At 49.0% G+C, this 14,614-nt stretch overlaps 1 protein-coding gene across 3 annotated transcripts in view; it reads left to right on the top strand.

Moving 5' to 3' along the window:
* TLN2 (talin 2) overlaps positions 1-7,981 on the top strand; it is a 461,407-nt gene extending 453,426 nt beyond the window's left edge. For 2 of the 3 annotated variants that reach the window (XM_030931227.1, XM_010374223.2), the window contains 5 exons: positions 46-171; positions 2,261-2,323; positions 2,415-2,597; positions 5,422-5,547; positions 6,979-7,981. In XM_030931227.1, coding sequence (XP_030787087.1) covers positions 46-171; positions 2,261-2,323; positions 2,415-2,597; positions 5,422-5,547; positions 6,979-7,107 — 627 coding nt within the window. In that variant the 3' untranslated portion in view covers positions 7,108-7,981. The remainder of the gene's footprint in view (positions 1-45; positions 172-2,260; positions 2,324-2,414; positions 2,598-5,421; positions 5,548-6,978) is intronic. The other variant, XM_030931226.1, reaches the window with a different exon arrangement.
* The last annotated feature ends 6,633 nt before the right edge of the window (positions 7,982-14,614 follow it).

The raw sequence follows: 14,614 nt of genomic DNA, 5'->3' as shown, positions 1-14,614 counted from the left end.
TTGTGGATATGAATTGCATGTGATGCTGTTTTCTTTTGGTTATAGCAAGCGGATGAGACCCTGGACTTTGAGGAACAGATCTTGGAAGCTGCTAAATCCATTGCTGCTGCCACAAGCGCCCTGGTCAAATCGGCCTCGGCAGCCCAGAGGGAGCTGGTGGCCCAAGGAAAGGTAGGTAAAGCCGCTGACCACATGGGGGACACTCAACGTACGGAGAGCCTCTGAGGGCCCAGGAAAAGAGCTACAAGCCTTTGTCCTGTCCAAGGAAACACATGCAATACCTTCCCTCCCTGAATTGCCACTCTCTGTGCTGACCGACTGAAAACTACAGAATTCAGACCAACAGAATAAGAGGTTTGACTTCTGGGCCTCTCATCTGCTTCTTGTTAAGGAAAGCATCCCATTCCAGGCAGTGATTGGGGCCTGAATGAGACATTTATATTCCCACTGTACATTAGGCTACGTAAAGATGTAAACTGTCATATTTTCCTGGTGGGCTGCTCTAGAAGCACCGCAGTCGGCGGCTTTTATGATACCACTTTCCAGCTCCAAAGGGCTCCGTTTGTTTTCAGGACTGGAGAGCTGAATACCGGCCAAGTTTGCAGTTAGCACTTTCCTAAGTCTGCTGGTGAAAGGGCCAGTCGGATTTTAATTCTGCAGTTTCTTCAGCTTTATCTTTAGTCACCCATTTGATCTACTTTAGCATAAAAGTATAGTTGTTTTTCGAGGATTCAAAGGATTATTAGTACATTAGTAATTCTGGATATGGAGCAGTCTTCTGATTTAACATATTCCATGTGTCTTGTGATTTACATACACGTGGAACCATCCTATCCACACTGGCTTTCAGAGAGCCTCTCAAATGGAGAGGCCCCACAGAAACGTGACCAGTCATGGGTTTGGGAAATGTGGTCACCATCATTGTCATTCATTTCTGTTTGATATTAAAAGGCTTTTGCTGTCAGCGTAGATAGGTTGAGGCAAGTTGTGTCTTGACTCGAGAACTCACAGTACAGACAGGAAGGTTGTGTCTAACCATAGGCCACGTATCTTCTTCCAGGAAGTCTTTTGTGAGCTCAGCCACAGCTTAGTCCAGTCTACAGCCTTGAATTCTCTTTTAAACCATTGTGTTGTATGTTACTCAATATTGGTCCGTGTCCGTCTCCCCACCTGGCACATAAGCTGTTCTCTTCATCCTTCCCGTTGATCCCCTATAGAGCCAGCATTCTGCCAACCTTGTCCTTCCTGTACTCAGCAAGTTCTTGTTCGCTGGTCAACATGTAAAGACCACAAATGTGTCATTGAACAGAACATCCTATGTCAAAAAAAAAAAATCCTGGTTATTTCAACATTCATAAAGGGCTATGTGTCCAACACATTGCTTAGATACTAGAGAATCCAACTTGGATATGGCCGAGTCCCTAACTGCCCTCCAAGGAACCAAGCATTTAAAAAGTTGGTGACAGAGGTTCAGCCAGACTTGGGTGAACTATAGGATTATAGGCAGGACCTTGGAGTTTTACCTGACATTCAGCAAGCCCTGATATGGCCCTGTCACTGTTTACACACCCCCAATTTCATATTCAAATTGAGATACTCATCTCTTACCTCACCAGGCACGTCCCAGAAGCTTGAAGGTATTTCCTCCTGTCGCTTCTCCCTCTAGCTGTGGACAGAAAATGTTCTACTTGCTGCCGTGATTTCTAAATAGAAACAGAGATCCGTATTTCTTCCAGCCTCTTATTTCTCTCCCACCCCTGACAAAATGGTATTTCCTTAAGACCAGGGTCTGCACTTAATTGTACCAGAGGGAGGTACACCACACTTTTTTAACATCATCTGCCAGAAACACAGTGTGGTTTTCAGGGTCAGTAATTGGGAGAGATTTAAATTTCCCTTAGACCATGAAAAAAGGAGGCCTAGTGGCTCCCGCATTTGAATTGGAGAAAGCTTAGCAGAGGAGTAAGTGTAGAAAGACAGCCCCAGGCCATCATTCCTGAGACGTTTCCCAGAAATGCTGTACCTGGAAGCTAAATGGAGCCATTCTTAGCATTTCCCATTGCCTCTTGGTGGCGAAACCTGCCAGGATGTGCTATGCAATCTTGGCATGGCCTGAGTCCCACATGAGAAAGGCCTGTGCTGTTGGCAGGAGGCACCAAGTGGGGTGCACATCTGGTTCCTGAGCAAGGTGTGGGGACGAGGGGCTGCGAGCACTGGGGCTGCCTGCCCTCACGGCCAGTTTCTCGACTCTCCTCTCTAGGTGGGCTCCATCCCTGCCAATGCTGCAGACGACGGACAGTGGTCACAGGGGCTGATTTCTGCTGTGAGTTGCCTTCTCCTTCCTCCCAGTTCACTTTTTGCGTCCCCTGAGGGAAGTTTGGGCCTTGGGTCACTTCTCTGTTGACTGTCCCCAGGCCCGGATGGTGGCGGCTGCGACCAGCAGTCTCTGTGAGGCGGCCAATGCCTCTGTTCAGGGACATGCCAGTGAGGAGAAGCTCATCTCATCTGCCAAGCAGGTCGCCGCTTCCACGGCTCAGCTGCTGGTGGCCTGCAAGGTGAAGGCCGACCAGGATTCAGAGGCCATGAGGCGGCTACAGGTAATGGTCACTGATGCTGGTGGGAAAATACTCCTGTTGGAGCGGGTAAGTGTCACCAAAGGGGACGAGCCTCACTTCCTTGGCATGCCCCACCAGGCCTACCATCAGCCAGCTCTGTCCACGTTGCAGCCTCATCTACTGCGTGCGTCCATGCATCCTCCACTGCTGCCCCCACCAAGCTGCCATTCTCCGCATGTGCCTTCTGGTCTCATGCCCTGGGGCCCTGCTCCTCACCAGCCCAACCCAGCAGACCCCTACTTGTCCTTTGTGACTCATCTTCAAAGTCCGCTGTTCTGGGAAGCCCTCCCTGACTCCCAGTGTCTGGGCAGTTTATCCCTCCTCTGTCCTTTGAGAGCCCCTAGGCAGACCACTCAGGTTCCCATCACGTTACCACTGCAGGTCTGTCCGTGAGCAGGTTGTGAGCCTCTTAGATGCAGATACCACACCTTCATCTGTGCCTCTCTCACATGTTACTAACTCGGTGCCTGCTTCAGAGGAGGCCTTCAGCCAATGTCTGCTACAGAAGGGAGTAAAGGAACTGAGATTATATGAGACTATGGCTGCTTCCCAGAACCCAGAGAACATGTTAGGAAGGTAACAATCAAGTCCTTCCCAAAGCAGATACATTTTCCTGATTGCTTTAATTGTAAAAATATTTTAAACACAATAAAAGAAATGCTTGAATGAAAAAAAATCACACAGCCCCCAACATCTTCATACATCAAACGTTATCAGTTTTCTGTTCATTTTTATCTACATATAAAATAACTTTGTCTAGTTGTAATCATGGCGAGATACATTCTGCTTTCTTTTCACTTAACATTTTATCATATGTATTTTTTCCTTGAAGATAAGGCTTCATTAACTTCTCTATGCAAAGCTAGCTGGCCCATTTTTCATGAGTTCCATTTTTAATGATTGCATGATATTGCATCAACTGATTATGCCAGAATTTCTCTATACTTTGGACATTTTGTTTCCAATTTTCAAGTTTTTTTATTATAAGTGTTAAAATGCAGATCGTCTGTATTGCTAAAAATATGTTTACATCAGTCATGAAGCAAATCATCAATGGCAGAAATGTTTGAATAGTTCTACCAAAGCTCAGAACTCTTATTTTATTGTGAAAGGCCTAAAGTGCGTTTCTGTTGTTTGGGACTCTTGAGTCCCTCTCTGACCCACCTCCCTCACCTTTACACCTTTATTCGATACCTGGGATAAACCCAGGGAAAAATTGAGGAGCTGTGTGTTTGTGAATATGTGATTTCTGGGTCTGGGGGACGTTTGTGAGGAAAACATCCTGAGTTAAGAGAGACCTGGTTCAAGTCCTGCTTCTGCCGTTTATTAGGTGCATAATCTTATGTAAATTACTCAAAACTTTTCAGGGGCTTCATCTGTAAAATGGGGATAGAGCCATCCACACTGACTCTTGTGAGGGTCAAATAGGAGAATGGATATGACAGTGCTTTGTTAGGTCCTAAGGATTTACACAGATCGAATGCAGCATCACTCTTGTTCCCATCATTACCGATTTAACTGGATGCTGCAATGTTGTGTTTGAGCCCCTTATAAATGACTCAGGAGTACCCTGGGGCTAGATGGACCTACGTGCAGATCCCAGCTGTATAACTTGCTAGCTACAAAATCTTAGGTTTCTTAACCTCGGTTTCACATCAGAAAAGCAGGCTAAAGATTTCTGACCTGATAAACCCTTTGGCGAATACGCACATGGTGATTACTTGTCAAATATTAATTGGTTCCCTTGCCATCCTGTGCAAGCCCTCATAGTTTGCATTGGGCACTTTAGTTCACAGACCAGGTTGGGCAGTTAACTTTGAATGAGAAGAACTCTCAACTTTCTGACGGCAAACCCTCAAGCACAAACCTTCAACCCTGAGGGGGCGCTGGACAAGAAATACGAGAGGTTTAATGAAGCCTTAACCACTTTTAGAAGAAAATTCCAAACCTCAGCTGGCATGTCCCTGGGGACATGCTTCATGAGCATTAAAAATAAGCCAATACAGGCAGCAGCTCTTAAGGAAGATCTAAGGAAGACTGAAAAGCTCTTCTTTACCTGTCTCTAGCAATCGCTCCATCTTAGAGCCTGTGGTGCAAAGCCCAGCTGAAACCCTAAAAGTACGTGCAAAAGGCCATAGTTACTGTGAGGCTCCCAGCCCTTCCACACAGGGGTAGCCCTTCATTCCCTCAAAGCCTTCAGTGAGCACCAACTGTGGACAGCCACAGTGCCGCTGCTGGGGATGCAGGGATTCCAGTCACCGTCCCTGCCTTCAAGTTGCTGACAGTCCAGGAGGGGACAGCCAGCCACAAGCATGGTAAAGGCTGCAGTGAAGCCGGCACAGCACACTCCAGGCACACAGAGGGAGAGGGCATGGGTAGAGCTAAGGGAGCCAGGCGAAAGTGATGTCTGCGGCAAGTCCTCAAGTATGTGCTAAATCAGATGGAGGCAGAGGAGGTGGTTTTCCAGACCAAGGAGGCAGAACTCAGGCTTGCCTCTGTTAACACACGTATCACATCGCTGGGATCATTTATTAAATATTTACATAATTGTAATTCCCCTCAAAAATGAGTGTTCCTCGAGGGCCACTTTGTCTCATTCATCTGTGAGTGACCAGGGAGGTTCCAGTGTTGGCAGAAGCCACGGATGGATGGACTGACAGATGGGTACTCGCTGGCTGGAGAACTTCATGTTGTAATTGGATAATCAGTTGACTCACAGTCTCACAGACTGTACCTTCATGTCTGTTCTTGCCAGGCCCACATGGCTGTTTCTAATGATATCGTGTATGTTTTGTTCACTCTCCAGGCGGCAGGAAATGCTGTGAAAAGAGCCTCAGACAATCTTGTCCGTGCAGCCCAGAAGGCAGCATTTGGCAAAGCTGATGATGACGATGTTGTAGTGAAAACCAAGTTTGTGGGGGGCATTGCTCAGGTTTGTAATTAAATCAAGACTAGTGTTTACTTCCCGAGGTCGGTGTCAGGTTATAACAGAGAGACAAAGGAACAGTGACTTCAAGATGAAAGTTTATTTCTTCCTCAGGTACCAGAGATGGTGCGGTGTTTCCTCCATGCCTGAGAGCCACGCCCATCCACCTTGCTATCTCACCATCCCTGAGATGTTACCTTTGGCCGTGTGGTCCACATTGGCTCAGTAGCCCCCTCAGCTTTCCATCTGGCAAGGAGGGGAGGCCATGACCCTAAGCTGCAGGCATTACTTCCTCTCACATATGTTGGTCAGCTCTCTGCACGGGAGGCTGGGCAATGTAGTATTCTTTTTTGAGTAGCATTTGCCTAGATAAAAATCAAGGATTCTATTGTAGAAAAGAAGAACAAAAATGGAGGACGGCAATATTATTGAAATAAAATACATTTGGAGCTACTGCCCACTCCAGACATTGGGCTCCACAGAGAGAGAGTGCTTTCCCTCTCCCAGAACTGTTACAAGAGCAGTTGGGATTCTGACTTAGGCAGGATGACATTTTCATGCATAGGAGTGAGGAGAAAGCTCTAGGAAGTCAGGCTTGCACTTTTTGATGTGTGTCCATCTCGTAAATCCATTTTAGGGGACTGTTTTATTTGTCCGCACCAGGAGCACTGAAGTTACTCACGCCCCATGCCTGCCTTTGCTCTTCCTGAAGCACGCCCTGTGTTTGGCTATGCGCTGCATGTATTTTTACCAGAATGTGTTTCTCATGAGAAGTTTCACAGCAAAGGGGCTCTGATCAAATAAGGCTGGAGAATCCTGCATTCAATAACCCCGCCCTGGTAATGATAGTCATTAGCCTAGGAAAGGCTCTGGAAAGCCAGGAAAGGAACTGACTTTGCTTTTTTTGAACACAACTTTCCCTTTTCACACAATACCTATTAGCAAATCTTCCTCAGATCACACCTTAAAAGCATGCAATAAGCATTTGAGGGCCATCTGGTGGTTCAGGGTTCCGCTTTAGCTTTGCCCATACCTGGACCAGGTCCTCCTCCACTGGCTGGGTGACTCCAGACAAGTGGACCTACATCGCTCAGCTTCAGATTTCTTCTTGGAAAAACAAGACTTTCAACCGGACCTGCTTCATAGAGCAGCCACTTCAGTGAAAAGTGTTTGCACCAGAGCCTGGTACACAGTGAGGCTGTAGTAGATGTTTGCTGTTAAATCACCGGGCAGAACCAGCGTGTTTTCATGGCTCGGCTGGGTCGTTAGTCTCAAAACCCAAACAGTAACAGAGGCTGGTCTCCCGGGCCAAGACCGTTCCTGATGCGCTGCAGTGCCCCACGGTCACGGGAGCCGTGGAGCTCCCATGAGCAGTGGGGTTGGGGGAGGGTTTTCTAGAAAGCGTTAGATCCATCCAGCTTGTTGCTTTCTTTCTAGATCATTGCTGCCCAGGAAGAAATGCTAAAGAAAGAGCGAGAACTGGAAGAAGCAAGGAAAAAACTGGCCCAAATCCGCCAGCAGCAGTATAAGTTTTTACCCACCGAGCTGAGGGAAGATGAGGGCTAAGGTGCAAGCCCAGATGGCGAGTCCCCAGGGAATGGCCCTGGCTGAACTGGACAGTGTTCCTGAGAGGCTGGGCACTTACCTGGAAACTGCCCACCTCCCCCCGGGGTGAGCCTGGAACCCTGCGTGCTTGTTCTCACATCTCTGTCCCGTCGGCACCGGCTGCATGATCATGATGTCACACGGTACAGTGTCCTACCCACAGCTCCTCTGCCGCCTCCCCTCCTGCCTCACTGTGTCTCAGGAGAGAGGGGCGCACGTTTCGTGGACTGTTACCAACAAAGAAAAGTCAGTATTATGTCGTTCTCAGACACGTTTGCTTTTGTTGGTCCTTCTCTTAGGCCTGCTCCTGGACCTCTTTGTGATATCGTAATAGGGAAAAAATCATTGATGTCATAGAATATTCTTCTTCCTCTCAGGAGAAGACGGAAGCTGGAGTTGGACATGGTTCATAAAAGCCAGAAACAAACCCGTGTGGACTCCGGGAGGGTGACTCAGGTCCTCCTTCCATGTCTTGAGCACTGGCTCACCCAGGGGGTGAAAAATTCCCGCTCCTGTTTGCACGCTTTCTTGCCTCCGTGTGTAATAAGCTCCTTGTACAACCTAGACCCATCTTGTATTTTGTGGCCCAGAAAACTGAACAATTATTTTTTCCCTCCATAGTCCAAAGGGCAGAGTTGTGGGAGGCCGTCAGGGCTTGGTGAGCAGGGTCTGTAATAAAATCTGTGGGCTCCTTACTCTGCAGAGGCTGTTTCAGTTCATACAGAGTCATCCACACAAACCCACGGCTCCCATTTGACAGTCAGTGGAACGCTCGTCTCCTGAGTGTCCAGGGTGGGGATTCTGCTGGAATAAAGAGCTCCCTCAGTGACTCATCTTTAGGTCCCACGCTGGTTTCTATGCCTTCAGAATGGTCACAAGCCCGGATTGGAAAGCATCTGCTTACAAACCTGTCACCTGCCCTCCAACCCAAGACACCTTTTTTTCTGTCTTGATATCTAGAAAATCTAAATGCATCCTAAAATCAATGTGAACCTTTAACAAGACAGTTTTACTTATTATCACATAAGTGAAGACATAAGATTTTTTCAGAGTTCATTTTCTGGATGTCACACTTCCACAATTTTGTATTTTTCCCCTCTTTTCTTTCCCCTTTTCTTTTCAGAGCCCTCCCATGGGAAGGGCACCGGAAGACCTTGAATTTACCCTTAATCTGCGCCTTTAGCCAAGGCAGTGCATGGAAGATGAATGGCTTGACAGAGTCTAATGCCAGGGAGCAAGAGTGTTTGAAAGAATTCACAGTGGGGGAGGTAAAAGTTAACGGAAGTACATGATTTACAAAACTGGTAACAGTTAAAGGCACTCACCCTCTGCCTCTCTTTCTGGTGTGCTGTCGTGTCTCAGACTCCATCCACACTGTAGTTTCAAAGTTCCACCGACGGGGGAAAGTGGGTGCTTTGGTCCTTCAAAGATGTCACCTTTCGACCTTGCCTCATGATCTTGTTCCACCATTCCAGATTCTAGCCCATGTCATGGCTTAAAACATAGAAACTTCTGACAGCTTCCCATAAGTTACTTGTAAGTGCTTGCACGTATTAGAATTTTTTTTCAGACCAGTGAAGTTATAGAAAAGACCCTGTAAAGGAAAAGCAAGTGAGAGAGTGTGTAGGACACTGACAGTGTGTGGGTACCAGTTCTGAAGAGGAGGGGAGCTGCTAGAGCCCTAGCCTCCTGGGGAAAAGCTGGCACACTCTTGGCTCACCCTCTTTAAGTGGAGCTGATCCAACACCTCATGCCTGCCCTGGCTGGACACGGAGAGGAGGGGCACACGTGCTTCTAGAGACCCTCAGAAGTCAGACCCCAATGCTCAGAGTCACCATGTGTTAATGGCCTCCTGTAACAGGACTCTGGGGAGCCCCTCTGTGGCCCAGCCCACCCCACCCTCTGCTCTTCTATGCTATGCCCAGGGCAGCTGCCCTCTTCCACCTGTCCCCCGTCACATCCTGGAACCCCAGGACCGAGGCAGGGGCAGGCAGTGAGTTCTTCCACCCTGCCTCAGAGTCGTTTAAAACCTTTACTGCATTTGATACCAGAAAAACCTCCAGAGACAAACCAAATGCAAAGGCCTGGCCTTTACAACTCTAAAGAACGGGCATCGAAGAAAGTTTATTTTTGTAGGAGCTATATAAATACTCACCTTTCTGGAGTCGTCCAGTGCTGGGAGCTTTGGGGAGTTTGGTTCTCAGTTATCACCTGGTGTGGTCCCAGTTTCTCATCTGTCCTTTCCTCATCCACCCTGCTTATGTGTATGTGAATGGCCTCATGGCCGGCGTGGTGGTTTCTCATTTCATAAGATGGTTGAAGGGCCATGCCTGGTCTGGGTGTTACTTAATAAGCATTACTGCAGTGTCCTCAGATGGCACTGAGGGGGCCTTGTGGTTCTTCAAAGGAAAATAAATAACACAGGCGTGAGTTCATTTGGGAGTGTGAACTTCCAGAGCATCTAGTAAGAGAGTGGTGTCAGAGTAAAGATGGTCCCAGGTCTGGAGCATAGAAATGTGTCTCAGTGAAGAGGGAGCAGGTGTGTGGATGTGTTTCTTCTCACACCCCTCTGCTCCTTGAGGGCTTTTTGAATCCTTGGGCTGATTTTTTTGTGCCAGAAATTGCTGTTCCTGATGGCCAAAAGGGGAACTTGAAGTGGAATTCAGAACTGCCCAGTGACGAAAATTTGGATTTTACTTGGTTCTGCCTTTCAGAAGTCTTTAGATAGGGAAGCTAAGGTCATGTTTGGTTAAATGAACAGCCCTTGTTTAAATGTTGCCGGTGTCCAGCCAGCTGTGGCCCTGGCCGTCTGTGCAGGCAGGTTCCTCAATTCCTGGTTGGCCCTGTAGTCGGTCATCGCAGTCCCTCCAGGTCAGCTGCAGAGGCAGCTGCCCAGCCTGCAATCTGTGCATGGGCCTTAAGAAGTGAGCTGCCGGCAGGGCGTGGTGGCTCAAGCCTATAATCCCAGCACTTTGGGAGGCCGAGACGGGCGGATCACAAGGTCAGGAGATTGAGACCATCCTGGCTAACACGGTGAAACCCCGTCTCTACTAAAAAATACAAACAATTAGCTGGGCAAGGTGGCGGGCACCTGTAGTCCCAGCTACTCGGGAGGCTGAGGCAGGAGAATGGCGTAAACCCGGGAGGCGGAGCTTGCAGTGAGCTGAGATCCGGCCACTGCACTCCAGCCTGGGCCAACTCAACTCTTTTTGAGCGAGACTCCACCTCAAAAAAAAAAAAAAAGTGAGCTGCCTGTAGCCTCATGGCATATGCTTTTTATCAGGAAAAACCCTTTGAGCTTCTCCTGGGTCTCACCTGCTTGCTTTCCGGCTGTCTTAGTACGTTCACAGGCAACTAAAGCCTGTTCCTAATTTATCAAAAAGTTATTACCAAAATTCACCATAGCCTGAGAGTAAACCCCACCTCCAAAGTGATGCCAAGGCCAACACCTCATGAAGCAACTGGACACAGGTCAGAAGCGATGAGCAAGCCATGGGCTCTGCTCCTGGGGAACTCAAAGGCTGCTCCCTGAGGAGCCTTGGTTTCCTCCCTGGCAGGTAGTCCCCAGAATCTTCTCTCCCAGCTTTCAGGTTCTGGGCTCTGGAAAGGCTTCTGGGATTCTGGCCTTAAGACCCCAGCACAGACTATCTGCATGTTCCATTCTCAGATTCCTGGAAGAAAGGTACCCTCTGTTGACCGAGGGGCTGGCTGCTTCTGAGACTTACCAAACCCAAGAAATTTGGAGACGTTCACCTCAGGCTAAAAGGCAGTGGTCCCCAGAACTCAGAAAGCAAAAGACCTTGACAACTGTGCTAGTAGTGGCTCTGGTCCTCTCTCTCCACAGTGCTGGCCTCTGCTGGGGAAGACATCTTTCCCAAAGGTATCCCCAAGTACCATGTTGAAAATGTCCTCAGTCTGTTGTTGCTCCATCTTTCTGAGCCTGTGCTTGGTATGTTATGTTTATGGTCATTACGGATGAGTGTGTGCAGAGCTTCGTTTTTTTTTTTTTTTTTTAAGCTACGAAGAAGAACTATTTCTTCTCAATAAAAAAGGTTTGGATTTGGCCTCTTCCTCTGAGCCCACCTCCCAGCCCTCCAGGGAGCATCAATGTACCTGAGTCACTTTGTCTGCATCTCTTCATCCCACAAAACACGAGGCTGGGTCTCATTCAGCTGCCTCTCACCAGCCTTCAAGATCCAGAAGAAAACAGGAACGTTCAGCTCTGCCCTGTGTCCTGTCTAATCACATACATTAATTTATCTAACCACATAAGTTATTTTTTTTATTTGCCAGAAATAAACCTTTAAAGGAACAAACCTGTGTGGAGGACTCATGGGAACGGGAGGAAGGTGGACAAGAAGGGGGAGGAAACCGTCTTTATCGTGAGAGTAGACATCCACCTTGAGGACTAGCTCCACAGTTAACAGAGGTATGTCAGGAGAGAGAGCGCGCACGTGTGTGTGAGTGAGTGACAGACGCAAAGCCACAGGGTGCCAGTGAATTTCATGTAGCTTTGCTGACACAAGAGTTAACTTGGAGAAATTCCAGGAGCAGGCGTCCTGGACAAGTAGCTTGGGGACTTTTTGGCTTTACATACCACCTCTGTCAGAAGACTGCCCAGTTAAATACAGAAGTGCATATGGGATCATCTCCAAACTTGACCCAGGCCCTGACACAGGAAGGTTAGGTTCACTTCTGACAGCTGAGGCCACAACTGCAATCCCCAGAGACTGCCAGGCCCTCCTTCCTGTTTGGGAGTGGGAATTGCCGGGCCAGAAATCCCTGTTTGTGGGGGGCACCCAGACTTAGAAAAATGTGAGGCATTTCTAATCTGCAAGAGGGGGTGTCAAAGAATCACCGTAGCAATGAAGAGAGTCCCTGGTGTGTCTAACAACCAATAAGATAGATTTTTTTTTTCACCCTTAAAAGGATGATTTAGGATCTCTAAGCCAGTTGATAATGAAGGTTTTTATATCTTTGACTTAACAAGACCAACAAAAATGAGGTTGGGCCTGACCATACCCACAACGAAGGTAGGAAGCCTGAGCCGACCAGAAAGGGGTAAGAGGACTCAGTGAGTCTCCTGTGTGTCACATCGGTGCTGCTGGACACCTGGAGCCCTGCCCTCGGCAGTCGTGGGGAAGGTGGTGTGAGCATTTTGCAGAACGGCAAACCAAGACTCATGCAGAAGTGGTCATGTCTGTAGGAATTCAGAACCTCTGCACACGCAGCTCAGTCAGGCTGCCCTATCAACTCAGACCTTAACTTAGACGTGCCCCGGCCCCTGCTGTGTGTAGGACGCTGGGGATCCGAGCCTACTTCCTGGAGGAGGTCACAGTCCAGGGAGGGCAAACAGTGACCCACAGCCGTGGGAGTAAAGGGCAGAGCCCTGAAGCTGGGAAGGAGTTCCAAGAGGAGGACATTTGGCCTGACTCCTAATGAATAGGAGTTCCCCAGACAGAGAAGGGACGGGGTGGCACTCCAGGCTGCAGGAACCGCACTTACGTAGGCCTGGGTTTCTGAAGAGGCAGTTGCTTTAGGAGGTGAACAATTCAGTGAGGCTGGAGAGGAGGGCAGCCAGGAGCACAGCGTGAGGGGCCTTGTGTCAGGGAAGGCACTTCCGGTCCACTTAGCGGGTGAATCACTGCAGGAGATCAGGAGAGAGATTCTGTCCAGGGAAAATGCATGATAGAAGCAGGAGATGCACTAACAAAGGTCAGCAACTGGAGAATGAATTCGGTTCCAAGGTAAAAAACTCAGAGCAAGGTAAGCTGGGCCACAGAGCTGCCCAGTGGGAGATGCTGTAGTGGGAGGGGCTGCTGCCAGAGGTAGGATGGAGGAGCGGTGTTCCATCTCTAAGTTAGCTTACACCTACCGTGTGTAAGACATTCACCGTTATCACCTTTATTTAATTCTCACAACTATACCCAGTACAATGCATGGGTGCTCTTATCTCCATTTTATAGACAGCAAGGCTGAGGCACAGAGAGGTTAGGTAACTTGCCCAAGGCCACACAGCTAGCAGAACTGGGATCTCCCAACCACTATGTTAAGATCACCCAGCTAGTGAGTGGCAAAGCAAGGACTGAAATTCCAGTTAGTTTTCAACACTTTTTTTTTTTTTAAACCAACAGCCTAGGGAGAACCTCAGTCTGAGCCTGGCCAGTGGGAAATTAAGCATGCAGACACAGGGAGAGGGAGCTGCGGACAGAGGGTACTGTATGCATATGGCAGAGCCTGGGATGTGCTGGGGGCTCCTGGGCAAATAGGGACAGTGAGCATAGGGGCTGGTGAGGGCTGCGGGAGAGGCCAAGTCTGCACGTGTCTGTGGTGGGGGGAAAGAGGACATCCTGAGGCTCACTGAGTGAGCCCGTGCTACCGAGCTTGTTCTGTAACCTGCAGTCACAGAGAGCCTTGCTTTACTTTATTCCCACTGAGTGTCTCCAAAACCCTGCTTTACCCTGGGTTTAAAACCACAGTGTTCACAGGTAGCTGTATGGTTCAGAGATACTCCACCAGGCATTTTTATTTGAACACCCTCCACCCCAAGCAGAGCATAATTGCAGGAGTTTTGCTGCCTGAACTCCCCAAGGTGAGAAACCGCAGCCCAGACCTTCTGTGGCCAGGCTGACCTGGGGATGGTGGGCGGAAAAGCCTGCTCATGTGGGCTGGCACCTAGGAGGCGTAGTAACAGCCTGAGCTCTTGCTGCCATATTCAGAGTCTCAAGCCTATTTGGGCCTCTCTCAGGATAATCTGCAGCTTATTTTCAGAAAGAGAAGTTTAATTCCCTCAAGCTCACAACTGAATGTTGGAGAAATGCTTTCTGGATTCATCAGAAGGCTGACTGCGTTCCACATTGGGGTAGCCCAGGATGAGAAGGGGCCCAGAGGGAGGCCCTCAGTCCCATGCACCCAGCACCCTGGTGTTACAGAGGCATTTGGGAAAGCAGGAAGGGAGAGGGGCTTAGAGGCTCCAGGGGAGAGACGGGCTGGGGTCCTCTCAGCTCCCTGACTCTATGGGCATGAGAAGAGATGGAAGGAGAAGGCAAGGCACAGTCTTTCCCTCCAAAGATCTCAGACCACCCTGGAGAAGCCAGTCTCCTGCAAGGAGAAATGAGAGCAATGCCAAGTTATCCAGTGTGGTGGGAGTCCGGCAGGACTCCAGCCTCAGGGAGGGTCCTTGGGAGGGTAGGACTGAGGAGGAGGTGGACTGGAGTAGATCCTCAAAGGAAGGGAAGCAGCCTGTGCTACTGAATAGAGCAGAGAGAACTTTTAGGGTATAGGCATGCAGGCAGGAAGGAGGGATGTGGGGAGAGGACCATGTAAAGTCTAAACCTGAAGGGACAGGTAGGGACGGAGGCTGTCTGGCCGGGCCTGCACTCCTTGGAATCAGGGCTCCGTTCCAAAGGAAGGAGGGGCCAGGGAAGCCGCGGAAGACACAGCAAACCCTTAAGGCTGGCTGCCACTC

This window comes from Rhinopithecus roxellana, chromosome 5 (genome assembly GCF_007565055.1).
Source record: "Rhinopithecus roxellana isolate Shanxi Qingling chromosome 5, ASM756505v1, whole genome shotgun sequence".
NCBI lineage: Eukaryota > Metazoa > Chordata > Mammalia > Primates > Cercopithecidae > Rhinopithecus > Rhinopithecus roxellana.
This window is presented reverse-complemented; position numbering and strand designations above follow the sequence as displayed.